Below are 23,194 nucleotides of genomic sequence, written 5' to 3'. Positions count from 1 at the left end.
TGCGCGTGTGTGTGCAGGGAGAAAGAGGAGCGGCTGGTTTGGATGGACGACCCGGTCAGGATGGAAAACCTGGGCCGCCTGGAGTTCCTGGATTACGGGTCAGATCACCTAAACCCTTGCATCCGCTTCAAATTCAAATGGTCTTCTATCAATTTGAATCCTAAATGTTTTTGGTTTTGTAGGGTGATCCAGGAAAACAAGGGGATCCTGGAAGAGACGTGAGTACTCCTGTCTCTTCGTATGTCAAATCAACAAATCAATGCGGTTTTTAATTTGTTTAACATTTAATTGTTGTTTCCTAGGGCTTGGCGGGACTAAGAGGGCCTCAGGGGCCTCCAGGACCATCTGGGCCCCCAGGAGATAATGGCACACCTGTGAGTAATATCACAGCTTAATCTGTGCAAATAATTTTTCCATCTAAATTTCCATAATGGGAATAACACTATAATGTTATGCTTTATTTTAGGGTAAAGCAGGGGAGGATGGGAAACCAGGACTGTCTGGAAAACCTGTAAGTAGATGAAAACCCAACATACGCTATCGGTGAAAAGTTTTTGAACAGTAAGATTTGTAATATTTTTTAAAGAAGTCTCTACTGCTCACCAAGCATGCATTATTTGATCCAAAGTATAGCGAAAACAGTAACATTTTGAAATATTTTTACTGTTTAAAATATTTTTTTAAATGTAATTTATTTCTGTGATTTCAAAGCTGAATTTTTAGCATCTTTACCCCAGCCACATGATCCTTCAGAAAAAAACCTTCAAAAAACATTTATTATTATTATTGTGTTGAAAACAGCTGAGTACAATTTTTTCAGGTTTGTTTGATAAATAGAAAGATCAGAAGAACAGCATTTATCTGAAGTAGAAATCTTTTGTAACGTTATAAATGTCTTTATCATCACTTTTGATCAATTTAAAGCTACCTTGCTAAATAAATTAAATTTTGTAATCCCCCCCCAGATATCTTTCTATGCATCAAAGAATCCTGAAAAACTGTACTCAACTGTTTTAAATATTGATAATAATAATAATAATAATAATAAAAATGTTTCTTGAATAATTTCTGAAGGATAATGTGACGCCAAGGACTGGAGTAATGATGCTGAAAATTTAGCTTTGATCACAGGAATAAATTACAGTTTAAAATATATTCAAATGGAAAACAGTCATTTTAAATTTTATACTATTTAGATATTGTACTGTTTTTGCTGTACTTTGAATCAAATAAATGCATGCTTGGTGAGCAGAAGAGACTTCAAAAGTGTTAAAAATCTTACTGTTCAACAACTTTTGACTGATAGTGTATGTATGTAAACTATTCTCACATGTTGATATATTCAACAGCCCCATTGTATGTATTACATACATTGCATGTGTTAGTTTCTAAGCCAGCACTTGGTACTTTAAATCTTGAAGCTTTTCCTTTTTTTTAATCAAGGCTCAATCTTGAATGCAGCATGCAAACTCTCGTTCCAGTTTAGTAACCACACCACAGTCCTTGTCCTCCATAAACGAGACGATTAAACCATCCTGCTGATAATAAATCACCCTCTTAGCAGCCTAATGAGCTTTCAGTGGGAGGTAACTCTGCCTAATAAATGCTTTCTAGTTAAAATATGTGAGGAGTTTCAGTCAGCCGTGTACTAATGTTCGGTTAACCTGACTCAGATAGATTACGCCGCTGGAGTGGAGCTTACGTAAAACCCGCTCGTCCTGCAGTTTCTTCTGATTTACTGATCACAGCCCTGAACCAGCTGTGGTAATTGCGGGAGCTATATTGGGCTGGATGGCACCCGTCATATATCTGTAATACGAGGCTGCGTGTCGCATGAAGCGTTTAGAAGAGAAATTACTGCTTGAATGAGTCGCACAAAATTACAAGAGTTCTCATACCAAAACAGGAAGAGCTGATTACAGGAAGTCTTGATTACAGAAATTATGAAAACGCGCCTCGCACTCATCCAGATGTCTGTGTTTGATGCCTCGATTTCTATCAAACTTTTTTCAGGGCGAGGATGGCGTGCCAGGAGAGGATGGCCGAAAGGTAATAAAACACCTATTGCTGAAAGCTTGTGTAGAATTGCATTGTAATTTTTGATAATTAGCCTCTGATCAAATCTGGTTATGCCTTCTTTGCAGGGAGATAAAGGAGAGTCAGGGCCTGCTGGAAGAGATGTAAGTCTCTTAGTGCCTTTCACAAGTCCATCACCAATCACTTTTAAAATGTACATTTTAAGGCTTCTCTGACAGCTGTGTTATGGAAACTATTATTTTTTATCACTGTGTGGCATCAAAGGTAAGCATGTAACAGGTTTGTAAAAGCTGTTCTTGTTTCTAAGTGCCACCTGATAATGTTTCATTTTGTACTCCTTGTCTGTACCTGCTGTTTTCTTCCTTTGATTTGTGGCCACATTTCACTCAATGTACTCAAATTTTGTTGTTTTCTGTGATTCAGTCATGTCATTATGTCTCTTTGCCCTTTTGACTCACTTTTTGGTATTTGTCTGTCTCGCACAGCTAATTTTCCCCTCAGCACAAATCAGATTTGTTGTTAAATGGATGTTTTCAATCACAGAAACACACTCGCAAACATATACACACACACAATTTTAAATGCGTGGATGCTCTTCTTCCTGTGCTTGATGCTGAGTGCAGTCAGTAATTATGAGTCAGCAGCCTTATGGGAGAAACTCTTCACTGATGAGTTTATTTGATGTGCAAATTTATGCCCATTAATTAAGAAATTAATTTGTATCATGGTTATTTCTCTCATCTCCCTCTCTCTCTCTCTGTTTCTCTCTGCTCAGGGTCGAGATGGGTTGAAAGGTGATCAGGGCATTGCAGGACCTATTGGCCTTCAAGGTCCCACTGGACCACCTGGAGTTCCTGGAAATGTTGGACCACCAGGACCTGTGCGTTTGTGCATATGTGTTTGATTTTAAATAAACTACTCTGCTACTCTCTTAATCACATGCGAATTTTGGAGGATGCTAAATTTATGCAAACAGCTGTATATCTCAGTCTTTCTGTTTTTTCTTTTCAGGTTGTGTATGTAAAAGGGGAGCCAGCAATATCTATTCCAGGCCCCCAGGGCCCTCCAGGAGCCCCTGTAAGTAACATCTACCACTGCTGGCTCTACAGCAATAAAAGACAGTTGACAGAGACCATGTATTTTTGCTTTTTTAGAAAAAATCACCACTTGAAAATCTGGTGTAGTTATATTATCAAGCCCAAGTACATATATTGAATTGTGACTTTCATATGCATTGCTTTTTATCAAACAGGGAGTACCTGGAGTTCCAGGAGTTGCTGGACAAAGAGTAAGTTTGTCTGTGTGTGTGCAAGTAAATATGTTGCTTTGTTATATATCATGATGCAAGTTATAATAATGTGACCTTTGCAGGGTGAAAGAGGTCCACCAGGCTTGAAAGGAGATGCGGTGAGTATATTTTGTATATTTTTGTAGTCACTGCTCTCAGAGCTGACGTAAGGCAGTTCTCAGTACACCTGACTGTAATAATTCAACTCTTGTGATTGACAGGGAGATCCAGGAGAGGATGGCAGACCAGGAACTCCAGTGGTAAGAAAAATGCTCACGCACACAGAGTCACACATGCGTGGCTAGCAAGATGACTAATGTTGTTTTTCCCGGGTTTGTCATAGGATGTGAAGAGAGCTTTGTCAGAATTTGGCATTGAGGTACTGAGAAATTTATCAACAAGATTGACAGAGTTTGTCTGTAGATGTACATGTCACCCTATCCTCTATTATTTGCGTACACTTTCCATTGCAGGTCAGAGAACTGAAACTAGTAGTTGATGACAGAAGCAATCTGGCAGCAACGTTGAGTTCACTGACGGAGGGAAAGAGGGGAGAAAAAGGAGATGTTGGTCCTAAAGGCCCTGCAGGAGCAGATGTGAGTTAAAATTGTGCATATGTGCAACAGAGTGCAGTGAGTACTTTTTTGCAATGAAGATCATGCAAAAACTCACTGGGCGCTGACCATGGTGCTGAAACGTATTTCTAGTCAGAAAACATTAAGCAACTGTCTGTAATAGCCTCTTCACATTTTCCATTTTTAAACCTTGTACTCTCTTCCTTGCATACTGGCTATCAGGGTGCACGGGGGCTTCCGGGTGAACGAGGTGTGAAAGGTGAGCAGGGTGAGAAAGGGCCTCCTGGCCCACAGGGTCCTACGGGCAGGGCAATTGGAGAAAGAGGCCCAGAAGGTCCACCAGGACAGGCAGGTGAACCCGGAAAGCCAGGAATACCAGGAGTACCAGGACGAGCTGGTGAACTTGGAGAAGCTGGCAGACCTGGGGACAAGGTAAAGAGAAAAAGAGCATTTGTATTTTGTTGCTATAGCTGTTTTATATCTTTTAGGAGACTAAAAGAGCTGATTAAAGAAAACACCTGATATAAAGTTGTTGTATAAATTAGATTAAAATGTGTCTTTTTTGCAGGGGGATAAAGGGGAGAAAGGGGACAGAGGAGCAACTGTAAGTACTATTGCTATAATAAATACTATAAATAAATACATTTTCTCACTTATTTATTTTGTGCATTTTCTTTCCTAATATAACATTTTACATGTATGGAGTGTAATTTCCAACAAATTTGCTCCAATTTAGTGCTTGGTTTGTGTTCAAACTCTACTTTCTTGTTTTCATATGGAATAAATCTCTCTTTTAGGGTCCGGCTGGATTGCCTGGCCTAGGGGGACCTCCAGGACCAAAGGTAAAACAAAATGAAACTTACACTTGTAGTACACTAGCGTAAGTTGAGAATGAAATGTTATCAGTTTTGTCTGTACTAACATATTGTGTTTGTGTGTTTATTTCTTAGGGGGATTCTGCCTCTGCTCAGAGTGGTTTGCCTGGTCCAAGGGGTCTTCCAGGTGCCCAAGGTATCAGAGGAGAGGTTGGTCCAGTAGGACCTCCTGGACCTACAGGAGAGAGGGTAAGGTTCTCTGAAACATTTATCACGGTTTTTAAAGGGAACTATAGGTATTAAAACTTATATGGCTTAATGTAACGTAAATGATGTCTCTTACTGAAACATTTAGTAAAAAACCCATGAAAGATTTACGTATGTATATATTTTGGATAATGGGGGGTGCCGTTATTTTGATTACGTAAAACGGTTGCACCCAGTGAGCTACTGCCACTATTTGTTGCTACTTTTACCGCAACACAACTCGAAATACACAACTCGCAAAATAAAATACTGATATGATGACCACAGCTACTGAAAGAGTATATAGGTGGCGATGGAAATAAGCATAGGCTTAATCCAAATGCTGTACCATCAATTTTCCCCACGAAGAGTCTAAACGCCCCTGGATATCGAGTGAAATCCATGCTGAGAAACTTCTTCAGTGGCCCTGGCGCCTCCAATATTCCAAAATAATTAAAACATTTCAATTTTTTTTAAAGATTTTAAAATAATGTAAATCTTTTAAAGGTTTTCTACTACATATTTTGGTGTTAGACATCATTTATGTTATATTAAGCCATACAAGTCTTAATACCCAGGGTTCCCTTTAAAAAGTCTTATTTTTAGAATTTAAGGCCATAAGTCTTAAAAGGTACAAGAAAGTCTTAATTATCAAGAAGCAAATGCTAATGCATTTTAAAAATCTAAACACAGTTTGTATGTGTGGCACCATGCTGCCTAATAGGTTTGTGACCTTAGTTGACAGTCTGATCTGTGATGTGTCCTTCTCTCAGGGCTACACAGGTCCTCGTGGGGACAAAGGAGACAAAGGACCCAGTGGAGATAGTGGAAAAGATGGCTCCCCAGTGAGTATACCCTTTTAATGGCCTTAACTGACAATAGAACTTAGTCTCTTTTCATTTTAAGTTTACAATAAAACTGTGTTACTTTTATCTTAGGGAAGTCCGGGAGAGCCAGGAAAACCAGGGGCGGATGGGAAGCCGGTGAGAGACAAATTCCAGTGGCTATGTTGCCAGTTTATTATTAAAATTAATTTTAATTGCTCTGTCTAATTTTGATGTTATTGTTTGATCTGTGCTAAGGGAACCATTGTTATTTATTAGATAGATGCACTAAATTAAACTTTGGTGTGTAACGTATCTCACACCATTTGTAGATAGTGTGGCTTGCTGTGGAGAATTGTGCTGTTACCTTTTTAAGTGATGTGACAGTTTTTGCCTGGTGGATGACAAAACAGACAAAAAAATAGTCACACAAACTGAAACTGTAACTGATACTAAGGGACCTAAGATTTGTCTGTGAACCAAAATAGACTTCGAAAAAGCTTTTTTACTTAGGACAGTAAGAACCACAAGTTAACCAACCAAAACATTCTAGAAATCACCTAAGATGCCATACCAACTGCATAGCAATGTCTTTAGCACAGGCAAGCATCACCTTCCACTGATGCCTTATGCATTCCTATGACAAAACAGTCATGCACATGTGTCTGCTGTAATTACAACAAACCACGGTAAGATGACCAGACAATGGTGAGTCCCCCAAATCTCTTGCTCTCATTCGAGAGTCTGGTAATATTTTGTAAATTTAAGACTAGATTAAAGTATAAGACCACATTGCTTTTCATCACTTACTGTGATAGACAAGTCAAGTATATAGTATTCTAGTAGCCATACAGTATGAAAACTAATGAAATGGAGATGAAAAGAGAGTTTAGCATTAGTGGGGAAGAGGAGAGTGTTGACTCTCACTCACACATTTATTTATTCTCCTCTGGAGCAGGGTTTGAAGGGACCGGCCGGTCTACCAGGCCAACCTGTGAGTAACAGCATCTCAACACGGCAGCCTCTCTTGGGCTTGCCGTTGTAGGAAAGCCTGGGGATTTGATGCGAATACTAGGCCTTGCTAAGAGCACTAGCTGACTTCCTTTGCCTGAGGCTCCATAGATAAACAACACAGAAGTAACAATGCAGCACTGCTTCTATCCGCTAACCACTCTGTTTCCTCTTTTCCTCCTCCACTCCTTTTTGTAATCCCACTCCCTTCAACTTCTAATTCCACTCCACCTGAAATTTGGACCATCACACCTCTGCTCTTCCTACACTTCCTGTCCCTCCATCTCTTCCTTCCTCTCTCTAGGGCTTGCCTGGGTTCCCAGGAGTGCTGGGCAGACCGGTAGGTTTTCTGTGGCTGAGATTGTAAGCTGCTTTACTAATATTGGGAAGAGGGCTGTCTTTGTCTCTGTAGTTTGTTTGTGTGTATTTGTGCATTCATGTATGTCTGTTTGATACTCAAGTGAGTTTAGAAGTATATATTATGTTTTATGTGTCTGTGAGCAGTGCGAATGTTTGTAATTTTTGTACACTGCCATTCAAAAGTTTGGAGTCAGGATTTTTTTTAGGTTGTTTAAAAGTGACAATTAATATATTTTATATATTGCAAATGTATTTCTATTCAAATAAATGCTGTTCTTTTGAACCTTATATTTATCAGAAAATTTTCATGGATATATTAAGCAGCTGTTTTTTACACTGATAATAATAAAAAATTAAAAACCAAAATCTTGCACACCAAATTAACATATTAGAATGATTTGTGACCCTGGACAATAAAACTTTAAGTAGCATGGGTATATTTGTAGCAATAGCCAAAAAAAATTTGTATAGGCCAAAATTATACATTTTTCTTTTATGCCAAAAATCATTAGGATATTAAGTAAAGATCATGTTCTATGAAGATATTTTGTAAATTTCCTACCGTAAATATATTAAAACTTACTGTTTGATTAGGAATATGTATTGCTAAGAACTTCATTTGGACAACTTTAAAGGCTTTTTTCTCAAAAAAAAATGTTTTTTCTTCAAATTCTAGATTTTTAAATAGTTGTATCTTGGCCAAATATAACAAACCATACATCAATGGACAGCTTATTTCATATGATTTATAAATCTCAAATCTCAAAAATCTTAAATAATTTACCCATATGACTGGTTTTGGATTCGTGTGACACTGAAGATGGGGCATTTCACAGTAATAAATAACAATTTAAATAGAAAACTATTTAAAATATTTTAAATTGTAATAATATTTCCAATATCACTGGATTTTTGATCAAATAAATGCAGCCTGGTTGAGCATTAGAGACTTCTTTCAAAAGTATTTTATTAATCTGACGACAAACTTTTTTATAGTAGTGTATGTGTTGAATGTTTGTACAGTCTTTGTCAAAATACAGTATACATTATGTCTGTCTGTTCAGAGCTTGTGTGTGTTGTTTGTATGTGCATGTGTGTATCTGTGTGCTTTATATTTGTATCAACCTGCTGTTCATACCAAATGTGTATTTTGTACAGGGGAATCCAGGAGAACCAGGAATAAGGGGACCAACTGTACGTATATTCCGTTCAATGTACATACTCAAATTAAAAATCCTTTTTCTAACCTTTGGTTTGATATTTCAGGGACCAATGGGCGGAAATGGACCCCCAGGGGCTCCTGGTGTGAAGGTTAATGCTGCATTATTTGACATGGACCCTATAATTTTATTCATTAGCAGTAATTTTAAATCACCCGTAACAGCATGAAAGTTCTTTTGCCCCTATTTGTGTCCTGATTCCCTCAGCTTTGGTATTGCAGATACAAATAACATAAAAACTGTGTGTGTGTGTGTGTGTGTGTGTGTGTGTGTGTGTGTGTGTGTGTGTGTGTGTGTGTGTGTGTGTGTGTGTGTGTGTGTACACATGTTTGTGTGTCATGTTTAGGGTAACCCAGGAGAACCAGGCATTGGAGTTCAAGTAAGTTTTTTTCCAGCTGAGTAGCGATGAACACTTTCCTTCAGGCGATTTGATACACAGCAATGTGTTTTTGGAGTTACATAAGTAACCCACCAGAGTTTACTTACTCTTCGATCTTTTCTCTTCATTTTTCAAGGGCCCTCCTGGACCTCAGGGCAGCAGAGGGTTACCTGGACCTGCAGGCACTCCAGGAGCAATAGTAAGATAAAAAAGCTATATTGGAGTCATTCCAACAGCTCAGAGGAGTTTGACCTCTGTCTCTCCACAGAGGTCATTAGACAATCTCTGCAGCTTCAGCTTAGAGCCTCTTCACATGCTCTGTTTCTCTGTGTCTTATTTAGCCTTGACTCTCTCTTTGGTTTGCCCTTGCATTTCAGAAAGCAAAATGTTTTTGCTTTTTGTGTAGGCCTATTTCAGCACTTAGATATTAGTGTATGGTTGATGTTTAATAAAACCTGTGAGGTTTACATATGCATCTTGTTCTTACAGATCAGGGGGATTATATTTGTCTTAATGTTCTAATGTTCGCAGGGACCGCAAGGACCTCCAGGGCTGCCAGGACAAGTGGTGAGTAAATAAACATATCAGTCTAACATATGTCACAGAGCATTTCAAATTATGAAAAATCTTCTATTACAATTTTCCTTGTTCAACTAATCGGCAAATGGCGAAGGTGAGGCAGTGCATGGTTAAGTGTTCGATCAACAAAAGACAAAAAGTGTCAGCTGTGTGAGAGCACTTGGCTTTGGATTTGAAAAGCAATATAGGTGTTTCGCAGTTGCAGTCAAAACTACTTCTATGAGGTACGAGAAAGATTGAAACTGAATTGCAATTCACTTTCTCGGATGGACACACTTGGTCTCGGTCAGGCGTTTGGTGCTGTTTCAGGCACAATCCAATTATGATGTCGTGATGCATGTATCGCATGGATGTGTATCATATTTTGAGATACTTTGCAATAGTCAGACATAGTTTATATGAAGTGCATCTTTCTTCTCCTGTTCTCTCACTAATACACATACATACACGTTTAATAAGCTAAACAGGGACTTTCCATAGTCTTTTATTGTTTCTATATAGTACAGCTGAGTATTAAAACAAAAACTTAATTGTAACCCACACTTTTTAAATAAAAAAAGAGAATTTTCTGCATTTTTAGATAACACTGCTATTCAAAAGTTTGGTATCAGTTAGATTTTACATGTTTTTAAAAGTTTCTTAGTTTCTTATGCTCATCAAGGCTGCATTTACTTGATCAAAAATACAGAAAATATTATTATGATGTAAAATAAAATTTTTCCTTTTTTATGCATTAAAGTCTAATTTATTACTGTGATCAAAGCTGATTTTTTAGCATCATACTCCAGTGTTCAGTTTCATGATTCTTTGATGAATAAAAATTTTAAAAGAATTTTAAAGCATTTATTTAAAATAGAAATCTTTTCTAACAATATACAATACTGTTTAAAAGTTTGGAGTCAATATGTTTATTCTTTTTTTTTTTTTTTTTTGGAAAGAAATGAATACTTTTATTCAGCAAGGATGTGTTAAATTGATAAAAGGTAATAGCAAAGATTTATATTTTGAATAAATGCTGTTATTTTTACATTTTTCTTTATCAAAGAATCCTGAAAAAAAAATCACAGGTTCCGAAAAAAGATTTGGCAGCACAACTGTTGCAAACATTGATCATTCTAATAATAATTCAGCATATAAGATTTTTTTCTAATGGATAATGTGACACTTAAGACTGGAGTAATGGCTGATAAAATTCAGCTTTGCTTCACAGGAATAAATTATATTTTAAAGTATTAAAATAGAAACCATTCATTTATATTGTACATGTTACTTGATTAATTGCCATAATTAATTACTTGTGGATTATTTGATTACAATCTAGTTCAAAACTACAGCCTAATTGAAGATTAGCTAGAAAATATCATTGCACCATAACAGGAATTATTCTAGTGACAAAAATAATATTTTATTTTTATATTTTGCATTCAGTTGCTTTCAGCTTACTCTTTAAAATTGAATTTTTTCCATGTTTACAATGTGTCCACACAAATAATTTGTTATGAATAGATTTTATGTTCTTAAAATGAAGTTTGTATCAGAATATTGATTTTTCTTATTCTGTTTTTGTTAAACCTTTTTTAATAAACCGAGCACAACACTTATAATGCATTGATTAATAAATAAACTAACCCTGAAGGCTGTTTCTAGCAGCAAATGTTGACATTAATATCTAATTCAAACAATAAGGGGAAAAGTAGAAGGAAAAAGTAAATAAAACACATTTCATAGGAATACACTATATTCTATTACTTTATCTCCAGGACTCATATATCACCACACAAAGATATTGAATTAGTTTGTTTCTTTAGAATGTTTGTGTTTCTGATAAGTGATAATGGAACCCGTTGTTTGCTCACTCAATGTGACTGTGAGGCCTGGCACTTGTTTGAATAACAAGGTTATCTTTAACATAATGGCATAAACAGGGAGAGGGGGGCAAGCCTGGGGTCCCAGGGAGAGACGGTGTTCCAGGGAAAGATGGCCTGCCAGGATTACCTGGAAAACAGGTGAGTGATCAGATGCCCTTGACATTTACAAAGACGTGTTAATTTTATGTTCTCTTTGCTTCTTTGTTTTCTTCCATACTTAACCGCTGCTCTCTATCTCATTATCCCTCCCTGTCACTTTCTTTTAGGGTATTGCCGGACCCGTCGGCCCCCCAGGACTTAGAGGAGAGCAAGGAGACAGCGGTCCACCGGGAAAGGTGCATCTATATGTGCATCTGCATGTGTGGATTTGCACGTAATGTGTAGCTTGATTGACACTATGCTTTTAATTCCCAGCATGCTCAATTTATCTCTCTGCCTTTATTTCCACTGTGTTCTGCAGTCTGTCGCCGGACCCCCTGGAACGAAGGGTGAGATGGTGAGTTGTTGCCATGGTTACATCATAGCGAACACTGTGTGAAGATCAACCTGTCTCACCTGCATGACAGATAATCTCATTTGAAGCAAACGTAATGTTAGAGCGCCATGTACGCGAGCGCTTCAATAGATCTTCTCTCAGTGTTGTCATACTCAAATGCCAACTGAGGAGGAGCACAAAGTATTGAAGTAAGCCACAGACTTTAATTTGTTCAATCCAAGTAGAGAGGCTTTATTTTATTTGACTTTAATCTAATATTTTATGACTTAAAGGATAAAAAGCTTTCCTTGATCCTCAGGTATGTATTTACATACTAAGTCTAGACATTTTTTTTTGACAATCTCTAAGTATTTTCCATCTAGTTGTGTTAACTTCTTGTTTTTTTTGTGTTTGCTAACCAAATTGTTTGCCAACACAACAAGGTTTAATGTGTTTCACAACACAAACTATGTAAAGCCAGTAATAATGCTTATTTCCACAAAATACATGCAGTGATGCCAGATTTTTTTTTTTTTTAATTCTGTTTATCCACCTACAACAGTAGGCCCACCTCAAATGCTTTATTTAGACAACATATCAAATAATTAACACACATTCATGTTCAGAAGAATTAATAATAACCCTTTAACAAAAATTCAAGCTGCCTATTTCTGCTTTTGAATGCCTTGCTTTATAGAATTCTAAGTGCATTACTAGAAATTAGGGGTGGAAATGTTTAGGTACCTCACAATTAGTTTCATATCAATTATTGGGGTCATGATTCAATTAAAATCAATTCAGGATTTTTTAATTTGTAATCACTATTCAAGAAAATCAATTTTTGAATTTTGACTGAATCGCGATTCATATGTGATTCAAACCCTTGTCTGTGATCATTGACAGCATGCTACTAAGTTTTAACAATCATTTAATGTGCCTTTCTGTGTCTAGTTAATAAATTTAGCTGTGTGTAGCTGTACTTTAAACCTTAAAAAACTGATACAGTGAGTAAACTTTATGTGCAAACTTTATGACCCGCTTTTTTTTTTGCATTCTCCCAGCTGTCTGACGCAAATCCTGTGTAATTGTGCCTTATTGTGTGAGTTTATTTAGATACTGGCACTGATGTGCTCCATATATATATTTACCACATTTATCGACAAAAGTATGACAGGACAGGGACAGGGAAGTAAACTATTGTGGCCCGTTGCACATTAAATGCCACAGGCAAAATCCTTCACCAGCTTTCACTGTACAGCTGAATACTTCCAGGAGTAGCTAATCTGTCAATAGATGCCATCCACAGTTTTACCTATGAGGGAATCTTTATAATATCTGAAAATATGTACAGCATGTTCTCAGAAATGTGCAGTATTTCCTGAAAATACATGAACGGAATAAAGAGGACTGAAGCGCACAGGCAGTCAATGCATCCATCCATTTGGTACAGTACCAATTCTCCTGAGGGAAATGGATGGCTTAGCTGCACTGCGCCATGACATAGATTGTAGATAATGGGCCATAGATTTGTTGTTTCTGACGTGATTATACCACATTATTAACTCATATATGCTCATGATTGTTTAAGGGTCCTCCTGGTGTGACATTGCCGGGTACCGCTGGAGAAAGAGGCCTTCCTGGATTACAGGTGAGTCTTACTCATTTCGCTTATGTATTTGAGCTTCTGTCCAATACATTCTATTACATTTCTGAGGTTTATTATGTACCATTATTTGTTCCCAGTTTGCTGTCATATTTATCATCATGCATGCTTTATCATTAAAAGATTAGTTCACTTCCAGAATAAAAAAATTCTGATAATTTACTTACCCCTATGTCATCCAAGATGTTCATGTCTTTCTTTCTTCGGTCGAAAAGAAATGAAGGTTTTTGAGGAAAATATTCCAGGTTTTTTCTCCATATAGTGGACTTCAGTGGTGCTCAATGGGTTGAAAGTCCAAATTGCAGTTTCAATGCAGCTTCAAAAGGCTCTACACAATCCCAGATGAGGAATAAGGGTCTTATGTAGCGAAACAACCAGTCATTTTCTAAAAAAAAAAACAATGTATATATTTTCTAACCACAAATGCTCATTTTGCACTTGCTCTGCAATGTAATCATGTTGGAAAAGTCACACGCGGTTAGTTCTCTGTCTGCATTGGTTTGAAAATGTAGGGTTGGGTGATAAACTCCATCTCATTTTCACCTACAACAAAAAAAAAATTGTAAACATTTGTCGCATGTCACATGTGCGTGATTGCATAATGCGTGAGGTCGAGCTCGTGCAAGGCGAGCATTTATGGTTAAAAAGTATATAAATTTTTAACTTTTTTTAAAAATTACAGATAATTTCTCTAGATAAGACCCTTATTCCTCAGATGGGATTGCGTAGAGCCCTTTGAAGCTGCATTGAAACTGCAGTTTGGAACCTTAACCATTGGGCACCATTGAAGTCCACTATATGGAGAAAAATCCTGGAATGTTTTCCTCAAAAAATGTAATTTCTTTTCAACTGAAGAAAGAAAGACATTAACATCTAGGATGATATGGGGCTGAGTAAATTATCAGAAAATCTTTAAAGCGCCTAATCCTTTTAATGTCATTAGTAAAAGTAATTCTGAATTCACATATTGATTTTGTTTGTGTGCCTGTTTTGTGTTTTAGGGTTCAAAAGGAGACAAAGGGCCAGCGGGGATCAAAGGAGAAAGAGTGAGTAGTGTTATTATGAGAATAGTGCCACAAACAAGGCAATGTACAATGTGTAGAAATGGAATATGAAGTGTTATTTACTCACAGGGTGCTGCGGGTGATCCTGGAGAACCTGGTGAGACTGTGAGTACCTGCAGACACTTCAGAGGCAGAACTACCAGCACCACCATTTGTTTCATCTATAATAATATAATAATATAATATAATAATATAATAAACTATAATATATGCATCATAAAAAGACTCTTTCGCATTCATTTTTCAGGGAATGAGAGGACCCCTTGGGCCTAAAGGAGTCAAAGGAGAGGCAGGTGTGGGAATGCCTGGACCTCCAGGACAACCTGGACCTGTCGGCTTAAAGGTATTTGATTAATTTTATTCTGAAGTTGTTACTGAACTGTTGCTGAAAGACCTCTAACCCTGTTTTTGTCTGTTTCTGTGACAAAAAATGAATTATACCTCAAATAGACCATATAGCAATGCCCTAACAGCTACATAATCAGCCACAGGAAATATAAAAACCCAATTTGTTTATTAAATTAAAGTTTTAATCTGTTGTAGGGTGACACTGGTTTACCAGGTCCTCTGGGCTCTCCTGGACCACGTGGATTGGATGGCACGCCAGGACTGGCAGGGCAGAGAGGAGAAGCAGGTCAGCCAGGACCCCCTGGACCACCAGGAGACAGGGTTAGTGGAGACACTGCACATACAGAAACAAATGTACACTAAAATCAACACGTTTAGAATTACTATAACTACATAAAGAAATAGGTTAAAACATTTGAACTTGGCTGCATCCAATGATCACAATTCCTCTTTGTGCTTGTAAGGGTCTACAAGGTTTCATTGGCAAAGCTGGAAACCCAGGAACACCAGGAGCTGCTGGACCCCCAGGACCCCCTGTAAGTCACAAACGTGTTAAAATCAAATAATTGTGAATAAGCATTTGCATTAAAATGTGCCCTTTCCTCAGTGGTATTTAATGATGTCTTTATCTTCATTCTAGGGTACTGCAGGCATTCCAGGACTTAAAGGCGATAAGGTAAGTGATGTGCTGCTTGCAGGGCTTACAATTTTTAGAAGCACTTGTGCTCCTAATTTAAAAAATTTAAGAGCACAGTCAAAAATTTAGGAACAGTTGAAGTCACGCACAAGAGAAAACTGAGCTTTTATAAAAGAAATCAGGAATATTGTATGAGCCATGACAAAGGAGTTTACCTTCTGATAAAACAAATAAAATATTTTCAGTTATTCTGACCAGCAGCAAAATTACATAAATAAATAAATACCAGTTTCTTTTTACAACAATTTATCTTAATTAAGTAACAATTAAATTTTTGCGGAAAACCCCAAAGAGGTTTTACTCTGAAGCATGCAGTGCGTTAGACTATGAATGTACATAATTCAGTCATAGTCTTTGCAGTTTTTACTGGCATTTGGCACCTACCCAGTGTTAATTTATTCATGAGCTTCAATCGGTTCAGTTACACCGGTGCATCTCATTCTTTTTCATCTCAGTCATTTACGGTCACAAAGGTGACTAATGTTAGCACTGTAGAGCCCTGGCTTGTTCTATATTTTTAGGGCTGTTCAGTCGTGTTTCAGCATGTTATATGTGACCCTGGTCCACAAAACCATTCATAAGGGTAAAAAAAGTCACAATTTTTATTTAATTGAGTTTTATACATCATCTGAAAGCTGGATAAATAAGCTTTCCATTGATGTATGGTTTTTTAGGATAGGGCATTGTGACATTTGGCTGATATACAACTATTTTGAAATCTGGAGGGTGCCAAAAAATCTAAATACTGAGAAAATCGCCTTTAAAGTTGTCCAACAGAATTTCTTAGTAATGCATATTACTAATCAAAAATTAGGTTTTGATATATTTATGGTAGGAAATTTACAAAATATCTTCATGGAACATGATCTTTACTTAATATCCTAATGATTGTTGGCATTAAAAAAAAACACTATAATTTTGACCCATACAATGTATTTTTGGCTATTGCTACAAATATATCCGTGCTACTTAAAACTGGTTTTGAGGTCCAGGGTTTTTCCCCATTTAAACCTGAAAACAACTACATATTAGGCCCAAGTGCATATCGTCACTAAAGCAAAATAGAGATAAACCAAATAGTAAGACATTCTGAAATTCATGCTGATTAACCATTTACCTAAACTTGTTATACTGATTATATAATTTGTAATTAAAGAAAAATACAAAATAAAAGCATTTATTAAAAGTGGTTTTAGACCAATTTATGTTTGGGAACATGGCAAAAAAACTAAAACTTTGAAACCAGCGTGTCTCTGTGCAGTCAGAGCCACTTTAATAAGGTTCTATTGGACAAAAATGAAGTGAGCTGCATCGCACAGAGTCATTACCCTTTTTCTCTCTTTTTCCTCCACATTCAGGGCGAAATTGGTGTAGGAGTGCCAGGTTTAAGAGGAGAGCGAGGAGACCCAGGTCCTCGGGTAATGCCCACAATGACTCCATCTCTTGTTCATTTGTTTGTATGCGTATCAGATTGTGATGATGGTGTGTGTATCTGTCTGATTTTTGTAGGGAGAAGAAGGTCGGGCTGGAACAGATGGAGAGAGAGGCCAAACTGTAAATATACTCCTACTTTCTGTTCACAACATTCAGCATTCACTCATTATTTTGTACCCCACCACATCCTGTGTTCTGCACATATTGATGTCAGTCAGGCAGTAACAGTCAGTCTCTCTTGATGGGTGTCATTGATCTGAGCCCTCGTCTAGATGTGGAAAGGCTGATGCAGGCAGAGAGGTAGCTGTACGAACACACTGTATTCGTCACACTTTATATTCAGGGCTATGATGTGTTCGTCTCCCACTCGCTGCAATTTCAAAACCATTATGAGTCAAGGCCTCTTGCAGCGCTGCACGTCTTCTATCTGCAAATGCATACAAATGCTCAGGAAAATAAGATTTATCCTCTACTCATCTGTCTGTCCCACTGACAGGGTCCTCCTGGCAGCAAAGGAAACAGAGGAGATAAGGTGTGTATAACATATTGTCAAGTGCTACAGTCTGTCTCAGACTTGTCCCTTCCTTAAAACTTAACTTTACATGCACGTTGTATAAACTAAACTTTATAAACTACCAATTCCTCACAGGGCGAACAAGGTCCTTCAGGAGTTAAAGGAGAAAAGGTAATTTTTTGCTTTCTTTATTAGACATCTTTCTAGAATACTTGATTCTGATTGGTCCATTTCAATGTTTTTGTTTGATTTTGACTCTCTAAGGGAGATACTCTGCTGGTGGGGGGACCTGCAGGAGAGAAAGGAGTGAAAGGAGAAACCGTGAGTCAAATGGTTTTGATGAAGCTGTGTCAAGTGTTGCTTTTGGGTCACTTTATGAAAGATTAAAGGCTAATAATGAAGGTTGGATTGCTGAAGGTCTCTTTAGACAGCTGCAAATATATATAACAAAAGGTTTCTCAGTGGTTTACAGTAGTATCAGATGTACTTAAAAACATACTAAAAGTTTACCAAAGTTTGACTCCAAGAAAGGCCCCATTTTCAAAATGGCAGCCGTCAGGTCCTTAAAATGACCATTACTCCTTTGTATTCCTCCTAGACCAGGAATACTGGTGCCTGATACATGTTTTGGTCATGTAATATTTTAATTTGCATATTTGCATAATAGATACAGGTGCATCTCAATAAATTAAAATGTTGTGGAAAAGTTCATTTATTTCAGTAATTCAACTCAACTAAACTCAAATAAATTCAATGCACACAGACTGAAGTAGTTTAAGTCTTTGGTTCTTTTAATTGTGATGATTTGGCTCACATTTAACCAAAACCCACCAATTCACTAGCTCCACAAATTAGAATATGGTGACATGCCAATCAGTTAATCAACTCAAAACACCAGCAAAGGTTTCCTGAGTCTTCAAAGTGGTCTCTAAGCTACACAATCATGGGAAAGACTGCTGATATGACAGCTGTCCAGAAGACAATCATTGACACCCTTCACAAGGAGGGTAAGCAAAAAACATTCATTGCCAAAGAAGCTGGTTGTTCACAGAGTGCTGTATCCAAGCATGTTAACAGAAAGTTGAGTGGAAGGAAAAAGTTTGGAAGAAAAAGATGCACAACCAACTGAGAGAATCGCAGCCTTAAGAGGCTTGTCAAGCGAAATCGATTCAAGAATTTAGGTGAACTTAACAAGGCATGGGGTGCAATGTCATCTGCTGGTGTTGGTCCACTGTGTTTTTTTTGAAAACCAAGTCACTGTTCCCGTTTACCAAGAAATTTTAGAGCACTTCATGCTTCTTCCTTCTGCTGACCAGCTTTTTAAAGATGCTGATTTCATTTTTCAACAGGATTGGCACTTGCCACACTGTCAAAAGCACCAGAAGTTGGTTAAATGACCATGGTGTTTGGTGTGCTTGACTGGCAAGCAAACCCACCAGACTTGAACCCCATTGAGAATCTATGGGGTATTGTCAAGAGGAAAATGAGAAACAAGAGACCTTATTGGTCTTATGAAGTACTCTAATTTGTTGAGGTAGTGAATTGGTGGGGTTTTGTTAAATGTGAGCCAAATCATCACAATTAAAAGAACCAAAGACTTAAACTACTTCAGTCTGTGTGCAATGAATTTATTTAATACACAAGTTTCACAATTTAAGTTGAATTACCGAAATAAATTAACTTTTCCACGACACTCTAATTTATTGAGATGCACCTGTAACTGATTACAAGTACAAATATATATTAAAGCAATTTGAAATGAGTGACCATTTTAGAGGGTTCACACACAGGCCTCTGTTCGGGCTAATTCAGAGTTGTTTATGATCAAAGTTATACAACTCCAATTTAAGGAATTTTTGGGTGCAATAACTTTTACATTGAATGTCAAGTCTGTGTCCAAAAACACGTACTGAGTAGAAGTTCCATGACATAGGCTAAATCGTTTCCATCTCTGGTTCACCCCAAACAAAGATAAAACCTTACAGTAATCTCACAAAATCATTTATTCCATAAGTATGTAGTGGAATTTAGACAAGTCCAATGGATTTATAGACCCAGAAAACATGGGGTTAGATACCAAGATTACTTGCCTAGGTCAAATAATGAAGGAATTAGGATATTTTAAGGGTTTTCTGCCCATCTTGGACGCCATCTTGAAAATGACACCTTTCTAGTGGTCAAACTTTGGTAAACTATTAGTATGTTATTAAGGACACCTAATACTACAAAAAACAGCTGCGGAACCTTTTGTTAGAATTTTTTTTGGGTTATGTGTTCTTTTTTCATATATGCAGCCGCCTACTTATCTATTGAGAGCATGTGCCTATGAGAACTGGTCATAAAGCATTCATGTGTCTGCCTCAGGATCTATAGATTGTTAAGGAGTCAGTTAGCAACAGGATAAAGGCAGATCTATTGGGTCGATGTAAGCTAATCAGTTCCATTGATCGCTGCTCTCCTCAGGGGGAGCGAGGACCTAAAGGTGGCCCGGGTGAAAAGGGTGCAAAGGGACAGGAAGGACCACCAGGAGAACAGGTAATAAATATTTTTCCTCGTTTATTATTTTTACATAATATACAACTACAATATAATGTTGTGATTCTAATCACTTGTGGCATTTAGGGCTACTTATTTGACCTTTTTTTAATATTTAAATAGTATGGACTGCTTATAAGTTATCAGTCAGTCAGTTAACATGAATAAAAATATAATTTTATTGCTATTACCCACAATTTTCATATTGGTGCATCCATAAATAAAATGGTTATTCTCTTTTAATTTCTTTTAAAGTTTGCTCTTTGTCTCAGATGTCTCATAAAATTGCTCAGGAGAATGAAATGTGACCCGTGCTGGCAAAATAATTTGAAATGCGCACAGTCTAATTTGAGCTACAGGCAAAAAAATGTTAAAAATGTCGAATTTGAGGTTTTCACAAAAATGAGTTCATTAGGCCCCCCTCTAGTGATCCCAGTGCTCCAAATAGTAATTAAACATATCCATATAAAGTACATTGTTGCGAAACATGTCTTGGTGAGATTCACATAAATGTTATATGTTATGTCTTACATGAACGTTTAGTTAATGGTTGGGGAAAAATCTGATGTGTAACATTACGGTATACTAGATCCACGCATTACAGTACGTCTGTCCCAATGTTAATCAAACATTTAAAGATGGAATCGCTGCTCTTGATTAAACTGCTGTTTATTTGCATCTTTGTTCTTATTTTTAATAACAGATAAAAATAGCTATATTGTAATGAATAATATAGTCATTATAATTAAGAAAAGAATTGGAGGAAAATATCCAACATTCCTTGGTGATTTTACATTGGAATCTTTAGAAAACTTTAACTCAGCTCTGCTGACTCTATTGCCTTTAAACGGCTGTAGCTCAGTCATTTTAATGTGAAATGTGAAAATAACTCGTTTTTGAAAATTTGCTTATTCTGACTGATTTTCCAGCACTGGTCAGACATATAGAAAAAAATTAGAGGATAGAGCTATAAAATGTATGTGGATGGCTTAGCTCAGACTATTTGGTCTTTAAAGGGATAGTTAACCCAAAAATAACAATTCTGTCATTAATTACTCCAAACCTGTAAGACCTTTGTTCATCTTCTGAACAGAAATTAAGATATTTTTGATGAAATCCGAGAGCTTTCTGATCCTGCATAGACAGCAATGGAACTGACACCTTCAAGGCCCAGAAAGATAGTAAGGACATAGATAAAATAGTCCATGTGACATCAGTGGTTCAGCCTTAATTTTATTAAGCTACGAGAGTACTTTTTGTGTGCAAAGAAAACAAAAATAATGGCTTTATTAAACTATTTCTTCTCTTCCGTGTCTTTGACTCGCGCTCACAAGAGTACCACGACGCATTAATGACAGAATGTTCATTTTTGGTTGAGCTATTCCTTTAAAGAATCTGATGAGAAATGTTTGAGTATATTGAAATCTCTTACTTTTGGTCACAGACGTTGCGATTTCTTCTAAAATTCTAGAGAAGACATTTTGAGGTCTTATCTTTAGCAGAACAATCTGAGAAGCAAGAGATTCAATTTGTTCCCCCTCTATTCTCAATGCTGTTTGAGAGGAATGACAAAGATATTCAAGAGATCTCATTTGTGATTTTTCTGTCATATTTGCAGGGTCTGAGAGGGGAGGCAGGAGAGAGAGGTTCCCCTGGCTTCCAAGGAGCCCGTGGTCCTGGTGGTCAGAAGGTAAAAATAATCTCCCTTTTCTTACAAATGAGCAAGAATAAGCAAATACATATACCTAAATACAGTTGGGAGTGTTTGCATGTGCGTGAACGTCACATTGATCAAATATTTGCTTATCATTTGCAGGGAGAAGCAGGGCAGCCAGGTGTCCCAGGAGAAGCTGTGCGTATTCTTATTCATATGCCTATAACATCAGCGCATGACTGGCACATACAGTCCCCAGACTCAGCCGTTTCCCCATGACTACTTCTTATTTTTTTTATCTGTCCTCTACAGGGAACACCTGGTAAAGATGGTCTGCCTGGCATGCGAGGAGAGAAGGGAGAGTTTGGTCCCGTAGGTTCACGAGGCCTCAAGGTGTGTGCATGTGTGTGTGTTTTAATGGTTGTCTCTTTGATTAAAACTCAAGCTGACTCTTGCAAGCTTTATCGGTAACCTTGAGTAGCCCTTCAGACCAGATGATCACGCTGCTTATAATTCCGCCACAGTCTGGATTCCAGGCCATTGTGTCTGACATTCATCTGCATATGTACCTCAGAGCCACCGTATTAAGTTTTTGTGTGTGAATATGTGTGTGCGCGTGTGTGCGTGCATGTGCTGAGAAATTGATTTGTCAAGTGCAGTGAGGCACATGAAAGACTCCTGCGTATGAATCATTCCTCTCAGGGATACATGGGCCGCTGCAGACAGTACTAGCTGCCCTTCAACCAGCGGCAACACAGACACGCAAACTCACACAGCAGATAAGAACTTTTATCTGGCTTCAGCATCCCAGATAGACCTCTATCTGTTGTCACTAATGAGACAGACAGTAATTGAAGGGTGTGTGTGAGTTTGTGTGCTCGTGTGTATGACTGACACATGAATGGTGCTTTATTCTTTCTAAATAGTCCCTCCCAGGGAGCTTTTCTCTAGTGTCATTGCTCCCTGTAACACTGAGTGATTGACAGTTTGACTGAGCTTTAATGGCTTACAGGGAGATCGAGGCGCCAAGGGAGCATGTGGACCAAGTGGACCAAAGGGAGACAAGGTGAGTTATAAGGAGAGCTCGAGGAAAATTTTTTGTTGTGTCGCCATGTTTTGCTGGAAGTGAAGAATTGTGTCTGTTCTTAGGGGGATACTGGGACTAATGGCAGACCGGGATTGCCAGGGAGGAAAGGAGAGCAGGTTTGTACACATGCATTTATTTATGTGTTGAGGCATGTATATGATTCCTGTTGTTATCTTGCTTTGATGGCATATTTTATTTCAGGGTGAAGTCGGGACTCCAGGTGTCACAGGAAGTCCAGGAAAGGAGGGACTTATTGGAGTCAAGGTAAGAGCAATTGTAATTTGCAGCTGTACTGTACTTGTTGAAATAATTAATAAAACATATCCTGTTAAACACATAAAAAAAAAATCATCTAAACATTATTATACACTACCAAAAAAGTTTATAGATTTATTTACAATAAGATTTTCTTTTCTGCTCACTCACTTACAGCAAAAACAGTACAATTTTCAAAATTTTTCAAACATTTTTACAATTAAACTATTTTTGTTTTCTATTTAAATATATTTAAACATAGAATT

General features: G+C 37.4%; 1 protein-coding gene across 1 annotated transcript in view; it reads left to right on the top strand.

Annotated features, from left to right (window-relative positions):
* The window catches only part of col7a1 (collagen, type VII, alpha 1), a 67,659-nt gene that overhangs the window by 33,186 nt on the left and 11,279 nt on the right, over window positions 1-23,194 (top strand). Inside the window, exons 60-106 of the mRNA XM_073852564.1 lie at window positions 18-98; window positions 183-218; window positions 303-374; window positions 467-511; window positions 2,014-2,049; window positions 2,145-2,180; window positions 2,813-2,899; window positions 3,049-3,114; window positions 3,290-3,325; window positions 3,409-3,444; window positions 3,547-3,585; window positions 3,669-3,704; window positions 3,799-3,921; window positions 4,123-4,332; window positions 4,469-4,504; window positions 4,698-4,742; window positions 4,851-4,964; window positions 5,735-5,806; window positions 5,900-5,944; window positions 6,744-6,779; window positions 8,315-8,350; window positions 8,423-8,467; window positions 8,723-8,755; window positions 8,892-8,954; window positions 9,287-9,322; window positions 11,260-11,340; window positions 11,469-11,537; window positions 11,663-11,698; window positions 13,266-13,325; window positions 14,342-14,386; window positions 14,474-14,509; window positions 14,652-14,747; window positions 14,948-15,073; window positions 15,217-15,288; window positions 15,393-15,428; window positions 16,808-16,867; window positions 16,959-17,003; window positions 17,380-17,415; window positions 17,533-17,568; window positions 17,662-17,718; window positions 19,861-19,932; window positions 21,551-21,622; window positions 21,749-21,784; window positions 21,899-21,979; window positions 22,599-22,652; window positions 22,736-22,789; window positions 22,875-22,937. Of these exons, the coding sequence (XP_073708665.1) occupies window positions 18-98; window positions 183-218; window positions 303-374; window positions 467-511; window positions 2,014-2,049; window positions 2,145-2,180; window positions 2,813-2,899; window positions 3,049-3,114; window positions 3,290-3,325; window positions 3,409-3,444; window positions 3,547-3,585; window positions 3,669-3,704; window positions 3,799-3,921; window positions 4,123-4,332; window positions 4,469-4,504; window positions 4,698-4,742; window positions 4,851-4,964; window positions 5,735-5,806; window positions 5,900-5,944; window positions 6,744-6,779; window positions 8,315-8,350; window positions 8,423-8,467; window positions 8,723-8,755; window positions 8,892-8,954; window positions 9,287-9,322; window positions 11,260-11,340; window positions 11,469-11,537; window positions 11,663-11,698; window positions 13,266-13,325; window positions 14,342-14,386; window positions 14,474-14,509; window positions 14,652-14,747; window positions 14,948-15,073; window positions 15,217-15,288; window positions 15,393-15,428; window positions 16,808-16,867; window positions 16,959-17,003; window positions 17,380-17,415; window positions 17,533-17,568; window positions 17,662-17,718; window positions 19,861-19,932; window positions 21,551-21,622; window positions 21,749-21,784; window positions 21,899-21,979; window positions 22,599-22,652; window positions 22,736-22,789; window positions 22,875-22,937 (2,823 nt within the window). The remainder of the gene's footprint in view (window positions 1-17; window positions 99-182; window positions 219-302; window positions 375-466; window positions 512-2,013; window positions 2,050-2,144; window positions 2,181-2,812; window positions 2,900-3,048; window positions 3,115-3,289; window positions 3,326-3,408; window positions 3,445-3,546; window positions 3,586-3,668; window positions 3,705-3,798; window positions 3,922-4,122; window positions 4,333-4,468; window positions 4,505-4,697; window positions 4,743-4,850; window positions 4,965-5,734; window positions 5,807-5,899; window positions 5,945-6,743; window positions 6,780-8,314; window positions 8,351-8,422; window positions 8,468-8,722; window positions 8,756-8,891; window positions 8,955-9,286; window positions 9,323-11,259; window positions 11,341-11,468; window positions 11,538-11,662; window positions 11,699-13,265; window positions 13,326-14,341; window positions 14,387-14,473; window positions 14,510-14,651; window positions 14,748-14,947; window positions 15,074-15,216; window positions 15,289-15,392; window positions 15,429-16,807; window positions 16,868-16,958; window positions 17,004-17,379; window positions 17,416-17,532; window positions 17,569-17,661; window positions 17,719-19,860; window positions 19,933-21,550; window positions 21,623-21,748; window positions 21,785-21,898; window positions 21,980-22,598; window positions 22,653-22,735; window positions 22,790-22,874; window positions 22,938-23,194) is intronic.

This window comes from Garra rufa, chromosome 12 (genome assembly GCF_049309525.1).
Source record: "Garra rufa chromosome 12, GarRuf1.0, whole genome shotgun sequence".
In the NCBI taxonomy this organism is placed as follows: domain Eukaryota; kingdom Metazoa; phylum Chordata; class Actinopteri; order Cypriniformes; family Cyprinidae; genus Garra; species Garra rufa.
This window is presented reverse-complemented; position numbering and strand designations above follow the sequence as displayed.